The sequence below is a fragment of the Anser anser genome (assembly GCF_964211835.1).
Source record: "Anser anser genome assembly, chromosome: 2".
Taxonomy (NCBI): Eukaryota; Metazoa; Chordata; class Aves; order Anseriformes; family Anatidae; genus Anser; species Anser anser.
The window spans coordinates 103,058,974-103,081,163 of record NC_139721.1 but is presented as its reverse complement, the minus strand read 5'-3'; the positions used below and the strand labels follow the sequence as shown (position 1 = coordinate 103,081,163).

Here is a 22,190-nt window from a genome sequence, read left to right as displayed (position 1 = left end):
CAGTGAATGTGCATGGAATTACTGCTTCTGCAGCAGGGTAAACAAAAGGAGTATCAGCCTCTCCTTGTACAACACACCTCTCACTCCCCTGCCAGCCTCTAAAACAACTTAATGAATAGTGCATTTAAACACCATCTGTGTTAAGAAATCTTTCTTGTTCATATGTCATAGACGCTTTAAGACAGACATACTGAAATGTACTTTGTGTATGTCTCGAACCCACTTAGCAGGACACTGAAAGGCATAACCAACAGCAAGGACTCCCAACCTCTGTAAGAATATTTTGATGATGACGTTTGCCTGGAATAAATTGCTTGGTTTCAGGTTTTTTTTCCCCACAACAGATGTGATTTGGTAAGAAGCCAAAGTGATGCATAAATTCAACCAGATGCCCAGGAAATACCTAAGAAACTTATAGTCCTTTAGCCAAGTAGGATGACTCAATCAAGCACAAGAAGGTGCAGAGTTGCAAGCCAACTACTAAGCTGTCTGGGAAGCCAAGTCCACAACCAAGTGACAGAGATCCCCAAAATAGGTGAAGACAGGCAGAAATCTTGCTAGTTCAAATCCAACAGGGCTAACAGCATAACCAACTACTGAAAGTTAAAACTGCATGGGATGGGATAACTTCTATAAGGTCATACTCTGGTCCCAAGTTATATTAATATGTAGATACAAAGGATTTGGAGTTACTATATCATTACAATGAGATAGATGGTAATAATGTCTAGTTAATTACCATGGACATTTGCCTGTATGGATGATTTTCCTACTAGTGAATTATAGGTAATAATACCAACATTCCTGTTAAATAGGTAGGTAAGAGAGTATGAATCTGTAAGACATAAAACTTCCCCAAAAATTTCTTGAAGGTCACTCTTTTGAAGGATACACTCTTATCTGATCCTGATGGTTCACACGTGAAATACAATCTCTGGTGTGTTTCCCACTTCCTATCAGTGTCTTCGTTCATTCATTGATAATGATGAAAGACAATGCTACAACACATTAGACTATTTGACTGACTTGTCATAATACTCACTTAATTTTACCTGGACCTTGCCCATATCCTTTGGCTTCAAGTTTTCGATAGAAATTGCGTAGCTTGGCTTCAAAGTCCCTCCTGTATGGAGAGGGTGCTCTTGCACTTGCTCGCTGCAGTCCTGGTGGGAAAATGAACAGCATTCTGAGATATAAGGGCTTTATATTCTTCCAAATCATGCAGCTGATGTTTCCAGACACAACTCACTAACAACACTTTAGGAACTTTTTACAGGTATATTTAGGGGTTTTGTGCACTCAGTATTAATTTTGGTCTACCTGGTTTTAATGGAGTTTTAAGATCCTACAATTCAGTGATTCTGATGACTTCCAGTGTCTATATCTTCTTCACTAAGAGAACTGTTAAACTGTCCTTGTGTGTGCCTTTGTGTTACCTGAGCCTTTAACTGTCATTGGTCTGAATGGAAATTCAAGTATCAGAAAGGCATGAGAAAGAGTGACATGCGTAACTCCCACTCATGTTCATTGGTATTTAGGTTTTCTTTCCTTTTTGCACTTTTAAGAGATCTCTCTCCTCTGCATAGTATAGGAGATGCCCTTACTTAGCAGGATTAAACCTCTGGAGCTCAAAGCAGTGCTTCTATCTGGAGCCTAGCACCCCAGCCAAACTGGGAATCAGGTTTCCCAGAGTTAATCTGACTGTATATTAAACACTTCCAGCCATCAACACAAAAACCCTTTGTGGCACTGAGAAGGATTTATGTCATCAAGAAATGCTACATTTTCCTATTATGATTCACATATACAGCAGATTTGCAGCAATTTGGGACCTGTTTTGTTTTGAAATCTGCATTTTCAAAGTGGCTGATTAGTCCTTTTATATGAAGCAGTGCCATGCCATAAAGCGTCAAAGAATGGATCCATGAAATCCCATTTCCCTTTCTCATTAGAGAAGACAATATAAACAAGCTCTTTTATGAGAAATCTGGCAGAAAATCCTCCATATGAAGGCAAAAAAAAACACACAAAAACCACCCCACATTTAGTGGGAGCACAAAGTATCATGATTGCCAGTAGGGAAAGATGTTAGTAATAATCTCTGCTGGTAAAGCAGAAAGGAGTATTTACATGCTGTGTGAAGAGAATCCCTCAGGACACTTCTTTTCTTTTGTTAGATTTTTTGTGCCCCATGACATAAGAGAATGTTTTTTTTCATGGGCTATGGAACCAGTGGCAGAAATAAGCAAGCAGACAGCATGTTTCCAGAAATTATTTGCCCTTCTTGTCTTTTCACCAGAACACATAAAGACCAGTGCAGTTCTGTAAGCCATGCTCTTGCCAAATACTTATATTTTGTCTTGCAGGAGGCTTGTTTATGATCTGTCCTGATGTAGAGGAGAGGAACTGTATTTACAATGCTGTTCAAACTCATTAATGACAACTGGACATTCTGACAAAACAGTTCTTCTGTAGACAAAGGCTGAGCATTTAGCTTCTTCACATTAAAAAAAAAAATAAATCGATCTTTACATAGCCACCTCTCAGATTTGGACATCTCTTGTCCATTAATTTTGTTTGAAACCAGGTAATTTAAATGAATGCTTTAAAATCTCAGCCAAAAATTGATTTCTTCAGATCACATTTCTGTCTATTTCTCTCAAAATGACCACTGGACACAGCTATGCAGCAAGACTGCGGTGGGGGTTGTATATCTTGGCAAAAGGGAGACATTAGCTCCTTGAATTTCTATAGCATAAACAATAACTACAGAGACATACCACAGCTGGAAATAACCTTCTCAGACAGCATGTCGTTCTGGAAAAAATGTTTCCTTTCAAACCTAAGTTAATGGTCTCAATACAGGAGGTCAGACTAGATGATCAAGATGATCCCCTCAGGTCTTAAAATAGATGGGTCTTGAGAAGAGGTGAAGTATTTGGAGCACAAAGTGGAGGTGAGTTAACTTTATAGGAGTACTGGAAATATTGCAATAAACCTTTGATTTGGAAGTTGCTCTTTGCTCCTGTCACATAACATAAATGTGCTTCCATGTGAGAGTTACGCTTGGACTACACTATTCTTTTCCTACCCTAATCCTTCCCAACCATATGAAAAGCAGTAAAATACGTTCCTCCATATGGGAAATTTTTGATCTCTCTGTTCTAAATACTGTTAACATTTCAACAGACATGTAACAGCAATGACAACTGATCCAGAAAAGAAGCAGCTTGGGTCAGATTTGGAATGGGCACTGGAATTTGTAGGTTATGCTGGCTCTCAGTGTGTTCCTTTTCCTCAATCTGTTCCTTCCTATTTATCAGGAGAAATACCACAACTGCAAGATTTTGTATTATTCTCCCCATCCCCTTACCTGGAGAATTTTGGGGTGATGAGCAGGGTGAGCAGCGAGGAGAGAAACTGTAACCAGGATGGAAAGTGGCCTGCAGTGGTATGTAGGACATAATATCTTCTTCAAAAAGGCTGCATGTAAAAAGTGATATAAAGAAGTTTGGTTCACATTCATCACATGAAGGAATGTAAACATGCAGTATATTGCAAGTCTGCTGCAGTTGTAAGTCTGGGAAAATCTCTGAATTGTTGGATTTGTAAAACCACAGGTTTCCCAAATGAAGCATGGTCACCAGCAACAAAGAAGAACACAATAAATTTTATTAGACATTTCATGCTAAGATGGTGCCTCAATTTACTGATAGAATGTCATGATCTGAGACTATGTGGTAAACGTGGACAACTTCTACAATTTAGAACTGAGAAACAAAGACACGCACATCTGTCTTACAGGTTGTTTTTCTTTGGTCATGTGTTTGGTCATGTATACCTCAGCTCTGTGACCGTTCAGGTGAAGCTGATGGGAATAACTTCTCACACTAGGTAGTGCTATGCAGCATACCCAAACCTGCTGGGTAATGCAACATTTTCCATGTAAGCCCAGGAAAATACAAAGAGGTTCTTAACTGTGCTAAACAAAAGCAGTTAGGGCTTAAAGACTAAGCTCCCAAGTCCCAGTAAAAGCAAAGCCTTATCTACATTATCCAAACAACATTCACTGTACCTCAAGGTTTCATTAGTGGGACATAGCCCTGCATATCTGGGCTGCACCACTGTGGTAAAACTAGCAATTTCATGAGCAGTTATATTATTTACTTGTATTTTAAAAGAAAATATTTTATTTTTCCTTTTGAATAAAGGAAATAAGATTTTTTTTCCGTTAAAAGGAAACATATTAACATTTTATCTGCTACTTGATGGTAACAGCTCTATTGATTGAGCTGGCTGGGGATGGAGTTTACTTCACTGATGGAGGCTGCCTTCCAGGAAGTAAGAACTGACTGACATATGTTGGCTGAATTATTTTGGGTGACGATCACCAGCCATGAATCTATTCTAATTATAAATGGCCTAGAAGATTTAATAAATCTTTCCAATTATGCTAAGAAAGAGCCAGCCAACTTCTCTGGTACTGTAAGTAACAATATTAAGTTTTTGAACAAATTGTTTACCTCAGCAGAATTACTAAATCTGCATCACAGGACAACTTTTCAAGCCCATGTGTACCCTCTGTCCGAATGTAATGGATCTTCTCCCTGAAAGATAAATATTATTGACAAGTGTAGAAAGGAAAAAAGAAAAGGAAGAAAACATGCCATGATCAAGGCATGAGATACATATAAAATAATTATTCCTTGGTATTTTGCCAGTTCCCGTTTCTCTCTTTACAAAAATAGCAGACATCTTAACTGCCTGGTTCATTCTCTAAACTCACTAACAAAGTTGTAAAAAATAATCTAAATATATCATTCAGTTGCCTGATCTTAAAGCAAGAGAAATTATACCATATGTTACAAAACAGAATAATTCTTAGTTTTCCAAGCTCATGTATAGCATTATAGCTACTGTCAGTGACAGACTTTGTGTTTAAGGCTACAACTAACATATCACCTTTTGTTAACAGAATTTCACGTAATACCACTCGCTTTACTTTTACTTGCCGGTTCTAGCTGGCAAATAGCACTTTAACATGTACTTGATATTGGTTGATAACAGAAGTTACATGGTGCATGTATAGAATCATACATTTTGCTGCTTCAAGTGAATGCTAACAAGGACAGGAAGCATAAGATAGGATCCTATTAACAGATTAGGACCTTGGAAAATACAGAGATATACCCCAATGTGCAAGTGTGTTTCTAAAGCACCGCAGAATCCAAGAATATTTATTGTATTATCAAGTCAAAGGGTTCTACCTCAAGTCAAGGATGTACTTTAGAACCTTGCTGGCTGGGGCTGTAGTTTTGCAGATTCAAGCCCTGTAAAAGATGGACATTTGTCTCCTAGGAGTTTACTTAAGGTCTGCTATATGAGCATTAGATGGTAGCTTGGGATTAATCCTAACCTAAGCTATAATCAAAGCAATGACCTGGAGGCAAAGGGCTCGATATCCTGTTACAAATCTCATTACGCACTGGCTAAGCTGTCTAGTCCCTATCGCTAGTCAATTTTGTTCTCTGCTCAAAAGGAGATAAAAGCATCATCTGTTCTCTGAGAAATGAGAATTCAAATTACAGCTGAGGAGAAAAACAGTCTGGAATAATTTGATGGTGAAGATAAAAATTTCTTAGTTACAGAAATGTACATCTTGAATACAGGCAGCAGTTTTCATTTTCTCTTCTTTTTATTTGCATGTACTAATTTTTCCAGGAAGCAAGCCTAATCCTTACACCCAAAGAACCTTTGTCTGGCCCTCATGTGTAAATAACAAGTCAAGAGGGCTATCTGCAGAAACTGCACTGCAGGATCTTGAAGGCTTTTCTGTTGCTCCTCCTTCCCTTTTTTACCGGCCCCCAGCTGCACTTTTTACTGCACAGGGCAAACTAAACCCTTGGGCCAAACTCTTAGCTGGTGCACAACGGCATTGCTGAGACTAACATCAACTCAGGTTCTAGGCCAAAACAATTAATTTAACCTTTGGAATTAGAACAAATTTTAAATCATATTGGCTTTGGTTATGGTCTTTTTTTTTTTTTTTTTTTTTTTTAACACCTAGTAGAAAAGGAATGGGCATAAGAAAAAGAACGTTATAATTTAATTACTTTGGAAAGGACTACCATTAAGTCATGAGAATAAAGACAGGAGTATAATCTACTTCACAACGTTCCTATTTCTTCATAAAATCTAGGGTGACTATGTCCATGGCATGTGTGTAGATCCAAACACAAGGTAAAATCCTGGTTCTGCTGAAGTTACTGGGGTTTTGCTGCTCAATTCCATCAAAACATTATTTTAACCCTATCTTCTGAAAAGCAAGGTGATTAACCGTAGGTGAAGACAGTTTTTGCTATTCAATAACATTTACTGACAGGTCTGCATAGGACTTAAGTTCATCTTTTTTACTACAGTTACCAGAATTTGCTTTTTACACTACAAGAAATCATTTCTGGAACTCGGCGTCAGCAGTCTGGAACAAAGCAGTACCTGAGTGCATGGTTTCTGGCCAAGCTGGGCTGACGCTCCTGCAGCATCTCAAAAATGTTGGGTTGGCGTAGAAATGCAACAATCTTGTCATTGTAAGCTGGAAAAGCAAAAAAGTGATACAGAGGCTTTATTTAGCACTGTGGGGGCCTTCTGGACGTCACTGTGACTATGTAGGGGCACGCTGACTGCACTGCTAATTGAGGCACAGGACAACGTGAAGCATTGCATGTGGTTGATGAGTAGATCTAAAAAGTATCTTTGTGAGCACTGCTTTGAAAAGAAAAGGAAAACTTGGCTTACCCAGAGGTAATGTCTCATGATGATGCTGGTTTCGAATAGCTGTTACAAGACTATTGCCTGGTCTGGCCAACAGAGTAACTCCTCTGTTCCGAGAGACTTCAGAGGCCTACAACAATGGAAGAAAGGGAAAGAATGGGCAAACTGGCAGTTGGCAGCACATCAGTCGGTAAGAATGATTCTGATCTTGTTTTTGTTTTTTTTTTTTTCGAATGGCCCATGATGCTGACTGACTAAAGGACAGAAAGTTTGCATGAAAATTATAGCTTTACACTTCAGCCAGCTGAAGAGTCAAGTAATGATGTGTTCCTCATACCTAGGTAGAGCACAGGTCAAAGAAGGGCCATATCATCCTAAAGGAGGGCTGCCTAACTTGCATGACCAGAAATAAATGTTGAATCCTATATACTGAATAAAGAACATAATCTGAAAAGTAGATAAAAGGAGAAGTAAAGAGGAAATTTATCACCATTACTTAATTAAGACACTTAATTTGAAGAATAACACTGTCCTAAATACACTACCTAGAGGAGGGATTCATGTCAAGAAGGCAGATACAATAGAAGGTGGGAAAACACCTAGATATAAGGATACAAGACAAACAATGAGGTCTGGCAATGTCTTCAGTAAATCATTGTTTTCTGGGTAACTGCATGCGGGCTTGGGCAAACTGAAGGGAACCCACCCCTCACACATGTGTGTTCCTCCAGAATATGGCCTCAGGGAAGCCAACAGAGAAGCACCACTACAAAATTGGTGCAAACACACCCTATATGAGGACAAGATGTGCACGAATTCCAACTGCCATTCTACTGGGCAGATGGTGGCTTCCTCCTCATGGCACAAATTGTAGTACTTGGCAACCAGTTCAGGAAGAAATTGCCCCAACTCCAATATTTTAAATGCTTAGCTCTGCATCCAAGCAAATAGTGCCAATCCATTTTCAGTGCTATGGCCAAATGCCAAGTCTTCCAACTGGATACAAATGAAAATTGAGAAGCTAAATGTGACTGGCAAGTTGCCTTTGGAGCACATAAAGCATAAGAAGTTTATGTGTAACAAGATGCCAGTGAATGCACTTGATACGCATCAATACGCAGGTTAAACAATGAAAAATCTTAATGATGCTAATTAAATGTACTCTAATTGAAAACACAAAACTTGTGAAAGTGCATGGTGAACATTTTGCTCTATGATTCAGTTATGATTTTGCTTGTACCCATTTTATATTGTTATACATCTGCTGACTACAGAGAGTTATCCCAGTATCAGGGAGAACAGTCAAGCCTGCAGTACTTAATGGACCGATGTGCTAATCTTGGTCCAATCCTTCTCACCTTTAAAAACAGGCAATTTATGACTGAACTTTCAGGCAGGTCATACACAATGTACTAACTGCAACAGCAATGAATGCCACTGGGATTGATGCAATTTAAGCAGCATATACATTTTTGTCAAAAGCTGCATAAATGTAATGAAAGCATTGGCTGTGAAAATAGTGTCTCCTCTCCAACCCTGTTAAGGAACAGCTTTGAGGTGTACTCTCTCTGCTCTCACTGGCTTGCACTCTAAGTCTTGTCCTAAAGCCATTATAAGACACAAGGCCCTCTGTTCTGGGCTAAATCTCACCTTCTCCCTTTGTCTCCTTACACCCCCATGGGCCAGCTGACACTGCAAATTTAGCTCAAGCAGCTTTCGCCTTGTCACCCAGGCATCCACACTGACAGGAACCATGTGCTCTTCACGGCATTCACTCTTTGCTATGGAAGAAGGAGGAGGTGTAGGAACAAGGGGTCCCCTATAAACCATTGCCACAGTGGGCATGGAGCCTTTCCGGGCACAGCTGTTCCTGGGCTGTCTTTGGCAGCGTAGTGAGGGCCACACTCTGGCCTGCCCTGTGGTCAGCTGTTAGCAAGGATGTGCAAGCAAGGATGTGCAGGATGTGTTAGCAAGGATATGCAGGACGACTGCACATCCTAAGGTATCACATTGTGCTCAGCTTCTCCACTTTCATGGAGCTCCAGAGGTCAGGCGAGGAGGCCTCTCCCCAGGCCCTTGTAGAATCAGCTTGTGTGTGAGGGCTGACAGGGGGTGAGCCTGTTTTTAAGGGTGATCTCTGACTCATGTGTGACAAATAGAAATCCTGCACCCCTGTTGCTACACCCAGATATACTGACTAGAAGGTAGGAAGGGGGGAAGGGAGGGATAACAGAGGTATTAAACCCTTGTCTCCCACAAAAATGAGCACGCTTGACACATGACGACTGCAGAGTACTTCTGCCCAGCTTGGGGCTGAATCCTCCCCTTGCTCATGTAAACTAGTTTTTTTGTTTTGTTTTGTTTTGTTTTGTTTTCTTTTGGCCAGCCTACCAGTGCTGTCAGTTTGTGTGTCTGAAGACATTCTCCTGAAGCAGGAATTTTGAAAGGAAATGTGGCTAGAGCTCACGAAGGAAAACCTCCACTCCCCGCTTCCATTTCCTACTCCGGTTTAACAGTTAAAGTTGACTGGATTGTAAGAACCCAGTTCTGTACGCACCTGAACAGAATAAATTGTGTGGTGCTGTACTTCTCTTCATCACCATCATTAGATGTTGCTAATGCTACGTTTGGATCCTAGTCTTTGCACATTTACAACTCTGAACAATTTTTCTCTGGCAAAACAACTGGAAAATTCCCAGCCGTCTATTTACTATTTACCTTCCATTTTGCTAATACTCCTCTTTCTAATCTCTTAGCTAATACAGTACAATTGACTGCTTCAATTCAGTGTTTAATTACAAACGCCTTGCCTGTCCTGACTTTCTAATTGAATCATTTAATTTAGATTAGCACAGTATTCTTGTATTAAAAAAAAAAAAAAAAAAAAAAAGAGTGACCCCTCTAATGACTTAGTGACCTGGTTCACCTAGTGCAGGGTGATCTGACAGATTTATAGACACAGTTTAACAGCTTAGCATTGATTCTGGGATGTTGCGACTGGAGTGGGGAGTCCAAACCTACCACAGGAGCCTTCCAATGATAAAATACTGTTTCCCAGATTTTATATCACTGCTGGATTTGAGAGGCTCCTGCATATTTGAGTCCTTCCACTTGCTTTCTGTGGTTTGGGTCAGTAAAGAGATTTATATACTGCTACATCCTCATACATCTTGTCTTTCCTACTAATCAGAAACTCTTGATGCTCAGTTATGGATACCTGCTTCTTTCTTTTTTGTCTTTAAAATGTTTACCCTTTCATCGTACTTTGTGACTTCCATTGGAGAAGGAAAGTCCCTGAGAGTGAGTGGAAGGTTTTTTTCAAAAATCAGGTAACCAAAAGTAGCATCAACTTTCCTTTCTAAAATATTGATTCCCTTAAAAAAGTAGCATTTTTGTCCATAACATATTATGCCATTTAATATCAAGAATCTACACAGGTGGACATTAAAAGCGTTTACAGAGGTAATTAATTTAGGAGAATACTTCAACATAGAGAAAAGCATAAACACTACAGAATAATTTATGAAGTAGATGCTTTCCTGGAAGAGGGAAATGGGGTATTATTATACACATAATTTTTCTAATTAAAACAAAACAAAACAAAACAAAAAACAACTACAGCCGACCCACCACATACCGATTAAGTTAAAAAGACAGTTTGAATCTCTGCTTGACCTGTTAATAGTTGGATAAACTTTGAATAAGAGGACTTGGAAAACAACAGCTAGCCTTCTACAGCAAAGCTGTGCGATTGTTATCTCCGTTCTTTACTGAGAATAGATTTTAAATGCCATAAAGCAAAGAAAACTGACATATTTGAGGAAACTTATTTGCATGTTTTAATTTCATGAAGCAGTCTTAAAACTATATATGAAATACTAAAACTGAATTCTTTAGTAGTGATGCAAGGTATTCTATTTACTATATTGACTAGGCAAGATTAGTCACAAGGATTTATAGGATTCATGGATGTCATGGAAGGCAGAGCAGGTGATCACCATTTGTTACTTGATCGCAACAACCTACCTATTGCACTATACCTAGACAAGGAGATCAAGAACATGATGGTTAGACAAAACTGACTTTTGCATGGAATATATCCTCCAGAAAAGGACTATGTTTTGGCCTGAAATTATGAAGAAATGGGGACACAATAACCATGTAAATCATTAGTTCCTATGGTTAACTCTTCTCACTGTGTTTAAATAATCTTGCCTTATTTCAGTTGAATTCGTTTGATTTTACTTCCAACACTTAGTTTTTGCAATGCCTGTTCTCTGCTGAATAAAATAATCCTTTACTTCTATTCACTTTCTAAGAATTCCAGACATTGCATTTTCTTTTTGTCTGCTGCTGAGCACTGAGACCATAATTTCTTAGACCTGTAATCATTTCTTCATGATGATTCAGTTCAAAGCCATTGCTGATTGTGTGAACCTGGGTTATTTCTTTTTTCCACTTTGGGCTAATATGCCTATGATTTTTATCTGCTATTTCCTCAGCTGATCACTCAGTGTCACAAAGTCCCTGGGAGGTCCACACAAACACTCTGATGACCCGTTTTGGCACTTGGGCAGGATGTCAGTTGTGTGTGTGCAAAGACAGGGAGGAAAGTTTTGCCTTTCGTTGTCCTAGCTCTTTTCTATGCCCTCTCTGGCACCCACAAGAAATCTGAAGCTGCACCACTCTGCTCTTCGTCATGCTCACTTGGCATCTGTGCATAATATTCAAGACTGGTGGTCACCTTTGTTGGTCCTTCATACCACCCTGGTGACAGATTCCAGAGGCCACACCACCTGCTCAACAAAGAAACCAACTGGAGCGCAGACAGCTGACACATGGCCAGGACAAAGCCCCATTTGTGTCCCGACAGACATGATTTATATTTATATACAGACATCTAAATATACTTGGAAGAAATGGAATGGAACATGCATTTCTTGATAAATGGGACAAGTTGCAAAGGGTTGAATCTTTTCCTTGTAAACGGTGGGCTTTCGGGCACTGATCCAAAGTCCTTGGAAACCAATGGGAGTGCTTCCAGTGGAAGGGCTGATACTCCCAAAGGGGAAGCTACTGGCTGTGACAAAGGTGCATAAGTGCCATGGAACCTGGGCCACCAAGACAGGGAGAGGAGGGTGCCAACAGTGATGGCTGCATAGACGGAAGGCCCTGTGTCATTGGTTGATCATGCCAAACCAGTGGCCTTGATGAACAGTTTACAGTTTCCCCAGAGAATGTCATTGCTAAGACATATTTAAGTCTTTTCACTCCCTTCTCTGTACATGACATTTTGGGTTTACTGCAAATTGTTTTTGCCAGCTTTGCCAGCACTTGCAGAACCAAGTGTATTTCTTGTGCTAGGTTGGCTGAGTTGCTCAGCAGTGTTTCTGTCCTTGACTGGGTGAATTTGTAAGGAAGCCCCAGGCAAACACGGGCCCAAATATGAATCATCATGTGGGTGACTTTCACATTCATATCACTTGAATCAGTCACAATAAAAACACTAAACTGCAGGCTGCTGACGGACAGAAGTTGCTAAGTTGGGGAGAAGATATAACTGAAAGAAACACTGATACACTTCTATCTTCAGAAAATATTTTACTGTATTTACTGCAAATGGAAAAAAAAAATCATCAAAGCTACTTATGCATGGCCTGCCCTTGGTCCTGAAGTACTGACCTCACACCCTAACCAGCTCCTGATACCAAGCCCCTTTGGCAGTTGGAGGTGTTCAGAGTGGTCTGGCTGCAACAAATTTCGATGTTAATTTCACAAGCATTTCTCATAATGATTTTCTGGAAGAGGAGGATTCTTTGGCCACAATTCATAACTACTCCCATTCAGCTCTGATCTTTACAAAGCTTCAACTGTATGAAGAATCTGATTGCCAGTACTCTTTCCTCCTTAACACTACAATCCCAAAACAGGATTTATGCTTCTATCATCCTCCCATACTTCTCAGTGACAAAAATCATCCCCATGAAACATATGAAAGATTCTTTAGTATGATTTGAAGGCTAGGGAAGCAAACCTCACCATGCATTACTACACCTGCTAGGGAGTATATCTCTTCAGAGCACAGTGTCACAGTGGGGAATGAAGGAAAAAACGAAGCTGTTGAAGTATCAAGCTATACAAATAATGAATGGTTTGCCTTTACTAAAGCACAGCTAGCATGTCAAACATGGATTCTTCTCTTAAAATCTGGTTTGATATCATTTCACTTTAGTTATTTAGTTTTACTTGTTTATCATTTTACTCTGAAAATGGTCAAAATATAAAACTTCATTACCAGCAAGCACTTACATAAACCCTTCAGAAATAAAAGATCCCTCACTTCCTTTGGAAGATAAAAATCCACAAGAACATCTGTTCAAACACATTTTAAGTAAGAAGTGTTTTTAATTCTACAGAAGATTGCTGTCAAAAGGAACTGTATTGATACTAGCACTGTTACCTCTCCAGCACTGTAGCTACGAAGTCGCTGAAGATGTTGCCTGTGAGTCAGGTGATTAGGGAGACGACCATTCTGCAGTGGGATCCTGGGATCTATGAAAGTGGTAGCACGGCTGTTGTGGTCAACGAAGAAAGACTGAAACACAGGAACGATATACAGTGGTTATTTTTGTAAGAAGAAAACCAACACTGACAGTATTACGGGATCATAAAGTGAAAATCGCTGGCAACTGTGTGTCAGAAATCACCTGCTAAGGATGTCCATGGATGGTATCTGCAAATGACAAGACTTTCTCAGCCTAAGCTAGAACAGCTCTTGGGAAATGCCTAAAGCTACATAGCTCAAAAACACATGTAACGTCCATGAGGTAAACGAGGCAGAAGAGAACAGAATTACCAGGGAACACTTCTTTAACCTTCTGGGTAGTTCCAGAAGTCACACAGCAAAGTTTAATGGAGGCAGACACTAAGCCAAATTTTGCAGTCATGACAGATCTAAGCTCTAGGTGAAACGTTTTTGTTAATCCAGTGCTGCCTTGGCTATGGAGTGATATTCCACAGAAGGCTAGAGGGTCACTGCTATGCTCTGAAGTGTTTGTTCCTGAAGCTTTTTTCTGCTTTTAAAATAACTCTGCTTGCTGCAAGTATTGTTTAAACCAAACCTTCACCAGTTTTGAGTCAAGAAAGAAAGGACCTCCAGTGACGTTGTAGGCTGGTGTGCTGTGTTAAGCAAGTGATTAGTTTTGTTGGCACACTTACCTTGCCCTGCTGGTCAGTTTTTATCTCCCAGCCACGAGGAAGTTCTAGTCGGGTGTCAGCAAACATGTTTATAAAATTGACCAGGTCTCTGTTGTGCTGATAGCGCTCAAAATTACGAGCATCTCTACGGATCTTCAGAATCATATGCTTCAAGCAGGTACTGTTAGTAAAGACTCGATAGGCACTCTATGAGATGGAAAACAAAAGTGAGAAAAAGCAATTCTGATATCAAAACAACAGCTATTTCATGGGACATATGCCCAAAGAACTGAAACATATACTGTTAAAGTCAAGAACAATTTTCATCTCATCGCATTGATTTGAATGACTATTTTACACAAACATCTAAAAGTAAGAAACATCCCACACACTATGCACAGCTAGCCTGTGCATAGGCTGCCTCCTAAAGCACTCCCAAACCAGTCAGCTAAAACACCACCCACTCAAGATGCACGCAGTTGTGCCTATTTCAGGGCTTTCACAGTCCAACAGAAAGCCTGTTTTTGTGACTGGATGATCCCAGAAAGATGCAAAGAGAGCTGTGAACATACATTTATGGTATAATTCAAATCAAGATGTTTGTGATAGAACTCATCAGCTGAAGAGGATTGCATTACAGATGTCTACAGCTGAGCTTGTTACCTTATTTACGGTCACTTTATAGCCACAGGACAGAAACAGACACATTCAATTGTCTATTTTTGGAAGATAATGAATCGCTTCCTGGAACTGAGTATTTGTTTCTGCACCGACTAAAAAGCATGTCAGATGGAGATGTTTTCCTGAGTGAGATGAACACTACCCCTGAGGCAGGTATTTGTATCTCACCATGGACATTAAACACATCTCTTAGGGGAGCATCCATTCATTAATGTTGATCTGGCCGCAGAATAGGAGCCAAAGTGGACTGTATTTGTTGCCACAGGATATTCAACAATACAGTACCACAAAATACATGTGCAGTGTCAACACTTTTTCTCAGGCTACTCCTGGATATTTTACTTCAGGGAGAAAGCTCAAGGCAGGGAAACTACAGCAATCTGCATGCCCTCTGAGCATTTCACTAAAGAGAAAATGAGTGTGCTGGTCCTATTGGTCAGCGCAAAGGACTGAATTACTCGCTGAAGCTTTTGTTATACTACACAAAGTACTTTCTGCTGTCCTGGTCTTCTTGAGCAATAAAGGGTCATTGGAGGATATGTGCCTCCAGTGAAGTGAGCCCCAGTGTTTGTATCTGAAATCTGCCCAGAGAATCTGACCCAACAGCTTTCAATTCTCAATTTCTGTGTACTTTTAATGCATTTTAACCACTACAATGCAATAAAACATTTACAAGTATTATTTTTATCATGTAAGGATTTGTCGTTGTGGTAGTGTTGAGAAGGGAATACACGTCTTGCAGCTCAGGGTCCCTAATTATGGTAAAACATTCGTGTATGTTGTGAAATCACAGAGATATGATCTCTGCCCTGAAGATATGACCTGGTTATAACCCAGGAAAGCTTCATGATTGCAAGTTGCTGAGTTCACAGCCTGCTCCATGACAGAAGTTTTATTTTGATCTGATGTTTGATCAATAACTGAATATCTCTGAGCTGCACTAGGGAAACAAAAAATGTAATGTAGTTTTATCCCTCCACGGAAATTAAATACCTGCAAAATGAAAGCTTTTCCCTTTTAATTCTAACTGCTGGATAACATTTTCCAATCCCAACTTCATTGGTATAATTAATAGCTTGAAATTTTAATAGGGGTGTGTGGTTAAAATATAACAACCGTGTTAAACCAAAAGTTACGTGGGCCATTATTTCTGTGCAAGTGGAATCTGTATGACTATTTGACAGATGTTTCACCAGATTGTTATGGCTCCCATATTAGAGACAATTTTATAAGCTCAAACTGAAGGCCTCTCTTTACTTTTTTTATTTCAGTGAGAAATGAAGTTGGGACCTAATCTCGTGAGCTATTCCTTGTACCACTATAGATTCATTTGTTCCTTTTGCAAACAACGCCAAAGGAAAATGATACAGCTTCCAGCTATAAATCATCATATATCATCCTGTCAATGGAAGAAATTATGTGCACTCCATAGCATAGTTCAGGCAATTTTAGATGAGTTAATATATCCCTTCCTCTGCAGGATGCAATAATCTCAGGGGCAATAAACTTTGCCAGAGACTTGGAAATGGACAGCTGGCTTCAGCACAACAAGTACAACATCCAGAACAGGACATTTGTCATTAGCTAAAGACCTGTGCAGAGACAACTCGTAAAGTGCTTTATTTTCTTTTGCTGTCAAAAAGAAAGGCCATCCCTACCCAAAACCGGAAGACTTTCCAAATATTTGGAAGTTGTGTGGTTGTCTAGTTGAACCTACATTCAAGACAGGCAAACTAGGACTGGAACCTGATAACTACACATCCCTGTGAGATTTCCCTATCATCTGCTTCCTCCTGGTTGACCTACCATTAAACTTTTTCCATTCCACATCAGGTTTGCAACAAAATATACAGACTTATTGCATTAATTAAAAAAAAAAAAGAACTGATTTGAATATTTAAAAATTCAGTTTCAATCTTTTTTTTTCCCCCCCAAAACAGATACACTGACTCAAGTCAGTATTTCTTTCACTGCATTATGCCCACCTGCTTCTTGGGAGTGCAAACTGCAGGAGTAAATAATTTTTCCCTCTCTGTTCCCCTGAGATTTGGTGGAATCTGAGTAAGATTTCTCAGGAACATGGCTCCAAAGGTAACAAACTCACTCCCTGCAGCAACAGACAACAGAATCAACCAACCTGAAACCAAGGATTCCTACTTAATCTGGAAGGATAACATTAATGAGCTTCTCTGTGCTTCTCGAGGAACTCTGTGTATGAGGCAGAATTCCAGAAAGATTTTTCTTGGATCAGTCTGCCTGTGCTGTCCCCAACCTGGTCTGGTGCTCAGAGAGGACAACTGAGCCCCAAGCCACACAATTCAAATTCAGTGTACATTCCACCTGAAGGCCTGGGGCACAGAGTCTGGACTCAGAAAGCAGTAGTGTAAGACAGCAAATCATAATTACTCACATAGTTTGCATGCAGCACAGTGAAGAACTCAGGATTGGTGATAAACTTCACAGCTGGAGACTGCAGCAGTAAGGTGATTTTTTGAGAATTCACAGGAGAAAGTGAACCTTCCCTCCTAATCTCTGGACAAAAAAACAATGAAAGCAGCAAAATTGTATTAACATAGTGGCAAGCACAGTCTAGTATCTAACCTTTACTGAGGAGCACTATCCTGCCCAATGCACCTCCGCTCTCTGTTTTAACAAGATAAGCCTGCTGGCAAAACTGTAAGCATTCTTATGGTTAGTGCTGCAGTGTTTACAGTAGCAGGGCAGGAGCTGGATGCTCTTCTATACTGTTTGTTAAAAACCTCTGGGTTGTATCTACTGCTCTGAACATCAATGTGACCACAAGAGTTTATACCAGGTGACACTACTGTTACCCAGGTCCTGACTGTTTCCTTGCACTGTTGATTTTAGAGAGAGCAGATTTCCCAATCCAGGCTGAGGGGATCACCAGCAGAAAGCATCTGGTAGCAAGGCTGAGATAAGGAAGTCCCCTGCCCCACCCATTTCCATGTTGGTGCTGCAAAACACTACCCTTTACTTGTAATTGCATCATTTTTGGCAAGTCCGTGGTTTTGTTTACTCATATGGCAAAGGAAAAAAAAAAAAGGAGTCACAAAGGGATAATTTTTAATCTGTATTGATTCATGAAGCACAGGAGCAGAACTGAGCATTTCAGAATGTGAATTCTGCAGAGGTAGGAGCTCTTTGACCTCCACAGCCACCAGAAAAATGTTTCCTAACATGGAATTATGGCTTCAGTGTGCAGTTCTGGTATTTTCAAATACAAGCAAACTTTTATTTACAGTCCAAGGAAATTTGATGGAGAGGTCATCAACAGAATAAATATAGATTCTTATTTTCTTATTATCAACTATCACAATTTTTTGCCCTATACACATTTTATTATGCTATCCACCTAAGACTGCAGATTGGATCCGCTGCTATAGTTAAATTGATTTATAGTGGCTTAGAATCTGGATTAATGTGCCTAAATTGTATTCGTTCTGATGTTTCTCATTTAAATTAAAAGGCAAATAGCAAAGATATCATACTGCAGCTTTCTCTTATTCTAGTGAGGTTTGCATCACTCCTTGATCTTTTAATTCTTGGCATTTTATACAGTATGGATTTTTTCTCCTAACAGCAATAAAATATCCACAGCAAAGACCATTTCCTGATTACTTAAGATGATATACATTACACTCAATAGTTCTTTGGGGTTAAAACAAAAAAGTGAATGTTACATTAATAAACAGACCTAAATACTTAGGTAGCAATTCCTATTCAATTACTATTTTATTATGTAGGTGATGGCAGTCAATGATTATAAATATTACACTTAATGACTATATTACTTATAATTTAAATAGCAATAATACAATGTGTCCTAGTTTCAGTTGGGACAGAGTTAATTTTCCTCCTAGTAGCTGGTAGGGTGCTATGTTTTGGATTAGGATGAGAAGAGCGCTGATAACATGCTGATGTTTTAATTGTTGCAGAGCAGTGCTTACACCAAGCCAAGGACTTTTCAGCTTCTCGCTCTGTCCTGCCAGCGAGCAGGCTAGGGGTGCAGCAGGAGCTGGGAGGGGACAGACCCAGGACAGCTGACCCAAACTGGCCAAAGGGGTATTCCATACCATCTGACGTCATGCTAAACAATATATAGGGGTGGCTAGCTGGGGTGGGGGGGCCGGCTGCTCGGGGATAGGCTGGGCATCGGTCAGCGGGTGGTGAGCAATTGCATTGTGCATCACTTGTTTTGTACACATTATTAGTAGTAGTACCATTATCATTATTATTATTATTATTATCCTGTCTTAATAAACTGTCTTTATCTCAACTCACAGGCTTCACTTTCCCGTTTCTCTCCCCCATCCCAGAGAGGGAAGGGGGAGGGTGAACGAACGGCTGTGTGGTGTTTAGCTGCCAACCGGGTTAAACCACAACACAATGTGAAACTCATTTCCATCTCATCTGCTAATAGAGAGTACTGTATTCTTCCTGTAAGATCCATTGTAGATAAAAGGCTTATATAAATTGTAATAAAAAGGACTGCAAAGAAATTTTTAATATCAAGCATTAAACATTCTTAGTCAAAACTCATTTTCAACCTAAAAACACCTAAAGGATCGTGATAACAAATAGATAAAATTGAATATTTTACCAAACTTGTTTAAAAAATGCAGGTTCACTATTCTTCCATGTTCTATTCTTCAACATGGAACATTAAGAAAATTCAAGCAGACATTGTGCTGATTCTTTATATTTGCCAATGCTATTTACAGAAGGATGACAAGAAGACATTTACTTCTTGTAGCCAACACAGAACACAAACCTAGGTGGGGGTGAGAATGATCCAAAGGAAGAGAACTGGCCATTCACTTTGGTAGCACAAGTTCTCAAACAAAGCAGATAGCTATTTTTGTGGGTCCACAAGTTGCAGAGTGGGCATTAGTCCAATTGCTGATAATTCTTACCCGAAAGTGTATGTATTTCCTTAGGTGATGGTTTCACAACTGCTTTAAGGAAATATGACTATCACCAAGAAGTGTAGAATAACTCCCTGCCCAGCCCAACCTTCCCTTGCTATGCATTCTCCTCTTCTTCTTCATATTGGCACCAGTTCTGGTCTAGTCATCTAATGAGCCAGATGGAAGAACCAATCTGGCTGTAAAGAGCATTAACTACAAGAAACAGGATTAGTTTTCAGACAGATCAGTTGCCTGTTCTGGTATGGGGTGCTGTCACATGAGTTGGTGATGAGCAAAAAGACAGCTGTGCCTCCTTCAGTGGCAACCCACACTTAGATCAGCTCATAGCTATCACAAAGCTGCAGCCTTAAAAAAAACAAATATTCCATACTCCATGCCAGGGCCACTGCAGGTGTGACCACACAAATGTGGCAGTGCAGAAGCCATGCCCAGAAATAATAAACTGTAAGGCCCCAAGATCAAAGTCATGCTGCAGCAAAAATAGAAGTGTCTTTTTGCAGCTACAAAGCTGAACAAAAACCAGATACCTTCTCCATTTTAATTTCAAATAATAATAAATATTTTTACTGTAATAAAGTAAAAATGCTTTGTCTGTCTTAGTAGTTGTTAAAAAACTGAAGCTCTGTATCTGTTTTTGTACCTGTAGCTTCAGGTCTAAACCTCTTTTCTTTTAATTAGCTTTTGCACCCTGGTATAAAGAAGTTCCAGTCCCCAGTGCTCCCCAAAACTGAATGCCAACACTGAGTGGCACTGAATACATCCTCAATACCTTTTTTTTCACATACCTGAGCTTGGTTGGGAAGGCTCTGCCTCAGAGTCACTTCCTCCTCCAGTGGGAACTCTCTCCACCCTGTTTACTACACCATCATCTTCAGTCCGCTCCGTTGCAATAGTTCGCTGGATATTTTGGTATCTACATACATTCAGAGAGAGGAACAACACGCTTTAGTTAACAGACTAGCTTTCTGATGCTTTCTATCTTAAAAATTAGCACTAATTTTAAAAGATTCCAATACTTGTACCTTCAGCATACAAGTGAGTAAGAAGCATGCTGGACTCTTCTTCAAATGTTGTAGCTATTCACACTTGGGCCAACCACTACTCTGCAAATATGGCACTTTGCACTGACTAACAAATAGCTACTGTGCAAGGCAAGGAAGAAGACTCAAAGGTCAAATTCATACAGGTATTTAGGCTACACGTTGCTACTAGGCTTCTCTTTAAAACATCTGGATGTCTGGAACCTAAAAATATTAGTGGATCATGGTTCACGCTCTCATTTAGTCTTATGATAGCATAATCTGTGATGCATTGAGTACCCTTCAGCCTTGTTTATTACAATATCGAATGCACATGCTCAACCCTAAGAAGGTAACGGATATTAAGACTGTTCACAATGTTGATGATGATACAGCATGGCCACCAGGGGAGAACACTTCCATTTTCTAGGCAATATGGAATGTAGACCAGTAGGTAGTGTGAACTCAAAGAGCTATAATTAATATGACAGCCACAGAAAAGGAGAATAGAATGTAACACATGAGCTGTCTGAAAAGCATAAGGATGGGTTATATCCATTTCTGGAAATTAATGGGATTGAGTGTTTAGCTTGTGTTGGGTTGCAGAACAAGGGAGAGGAAACAATAGAGAGACAAGCAAGCAACGGTGAGAAAGACAACCAAGTAAATGCTGAATTAAAACCTGCAAACACCTTTAAAAACTATGCCATTTCCATGTTAATTATGGAACTAATTACCATATTAATTGATGCCAATAGGATTTATCATGGTATTAGGGATGATCCCAATATTAAATACTTTACCAGATCAGGAACAAAGTATATATCTGGCTGTGGGAATAAGCTGGAGTGTTTCAAATATGCACCACACAAAACAAGTTCTAGTTAACCCATACAGACAGATGATCAAGATTTCTCTGGTTCTACGGGTAAGCTATGAACATAAATCTTTCTATATATTTAATAAGAAAATATATTTCATATACAAAGAGAAAGAAAACGAAAGAAGTAGAAAGAAAAAGGGAGAAAGGGGAAGAAAGAAAGAAAGTAGGCCCTCTTAATCAGATTAATTAGCTTTTACTCCACCCTGATATTTTTAATCTGTATTTCAGGATTTCATTCCCATACTTACATAAATCAGAATGGCTTTACTGTCTGTATTTAATCTGATCCAGCATTGTTTGTCTCCCATTTCCCCGACATAAACTCTTTTTTCTTTCCTTAGCTCATATTCTGACTTACAGATTTTACTTACTTTCTCTCTCTCCCTTTAATTGCTAATGCACATTTTACTCCAAATAGGAAGGTGGCCAGGAGTTCTTCAAAGTGACATGGGATCACATAAGACAATTTGGATTTGGCCTTTATATCTCTCAACAGGTAGCATCTCCAGCAGCTTACTGCAACTCAACTTTGGGCAGAGGGGCTAGAGACAATTAAGAAAAACTACTTGTTTTAATAGATTTGCACTAAACTTTCACAGTAGTATGTCTGTCCCTCAGTATTTAAGACATTTAACATTTCTTTTGGAAGTTCAATAAAGAGCATCTTTAGAAGTTTTTGTTTGTTTGTTT

General features: G+C 39.5%; 1 protein-coding gene across 11 annotated transcripts in view; it reads right to left on the bottom strand.

Moving 5' to 3' along the window:
- Positions 1–22,190, bottom strand: part of HECW1 (HECT, C2 and WW domain containing E3 ubiquitin protein ligase 1) — a 268,810-nt gene that overhangs the window by 46,127 nt on the left and 200,493 nt on the right. For all 11 annotated transcript variants that reach the window (XR_014580687.1, XM_083826824.1, XM_083826828.1 and 8 more), the window contains 9 exons: positions 20,384–20,511; positions 17,060–17,181; positions 13,990–14,175; positions 13,232–13,366; positions 6,796–6,901; positions 6,496–6,592; positions 4,524–4,607; positions 3,374–3,483; positions 1,043–1,163 (listed from right to left, as the gene is read on the bottom strand). Coding sequence is in view for 10 of the 11 variants with exons in the window: in XM_083826824.1 (XP_083682950.1) it covers positions 1,043–1,163; positions 3,374–3,483; positions 4,524–4,607; positions 6,496–6,592; positions 6,796–6,901; positions 13,232–13,366; positions 13,990–14,175; positions 17,060–17,181; positions 20,384–20,511 (1,089 nt within the window). In the remaining variant the exon portion in view is untranslated. The remainder of the gene's footprint in view (positions 1–1,042; positions 1,164–3,373; positions 3,484–4,523; positions 4,608–6,495; positions 6,593–6,795; positions 6,902–13,231; positions 13,367–13,989; positions 14,176–17,059; positions 17,182–20,383; positions 20,512–22,190) is intronic.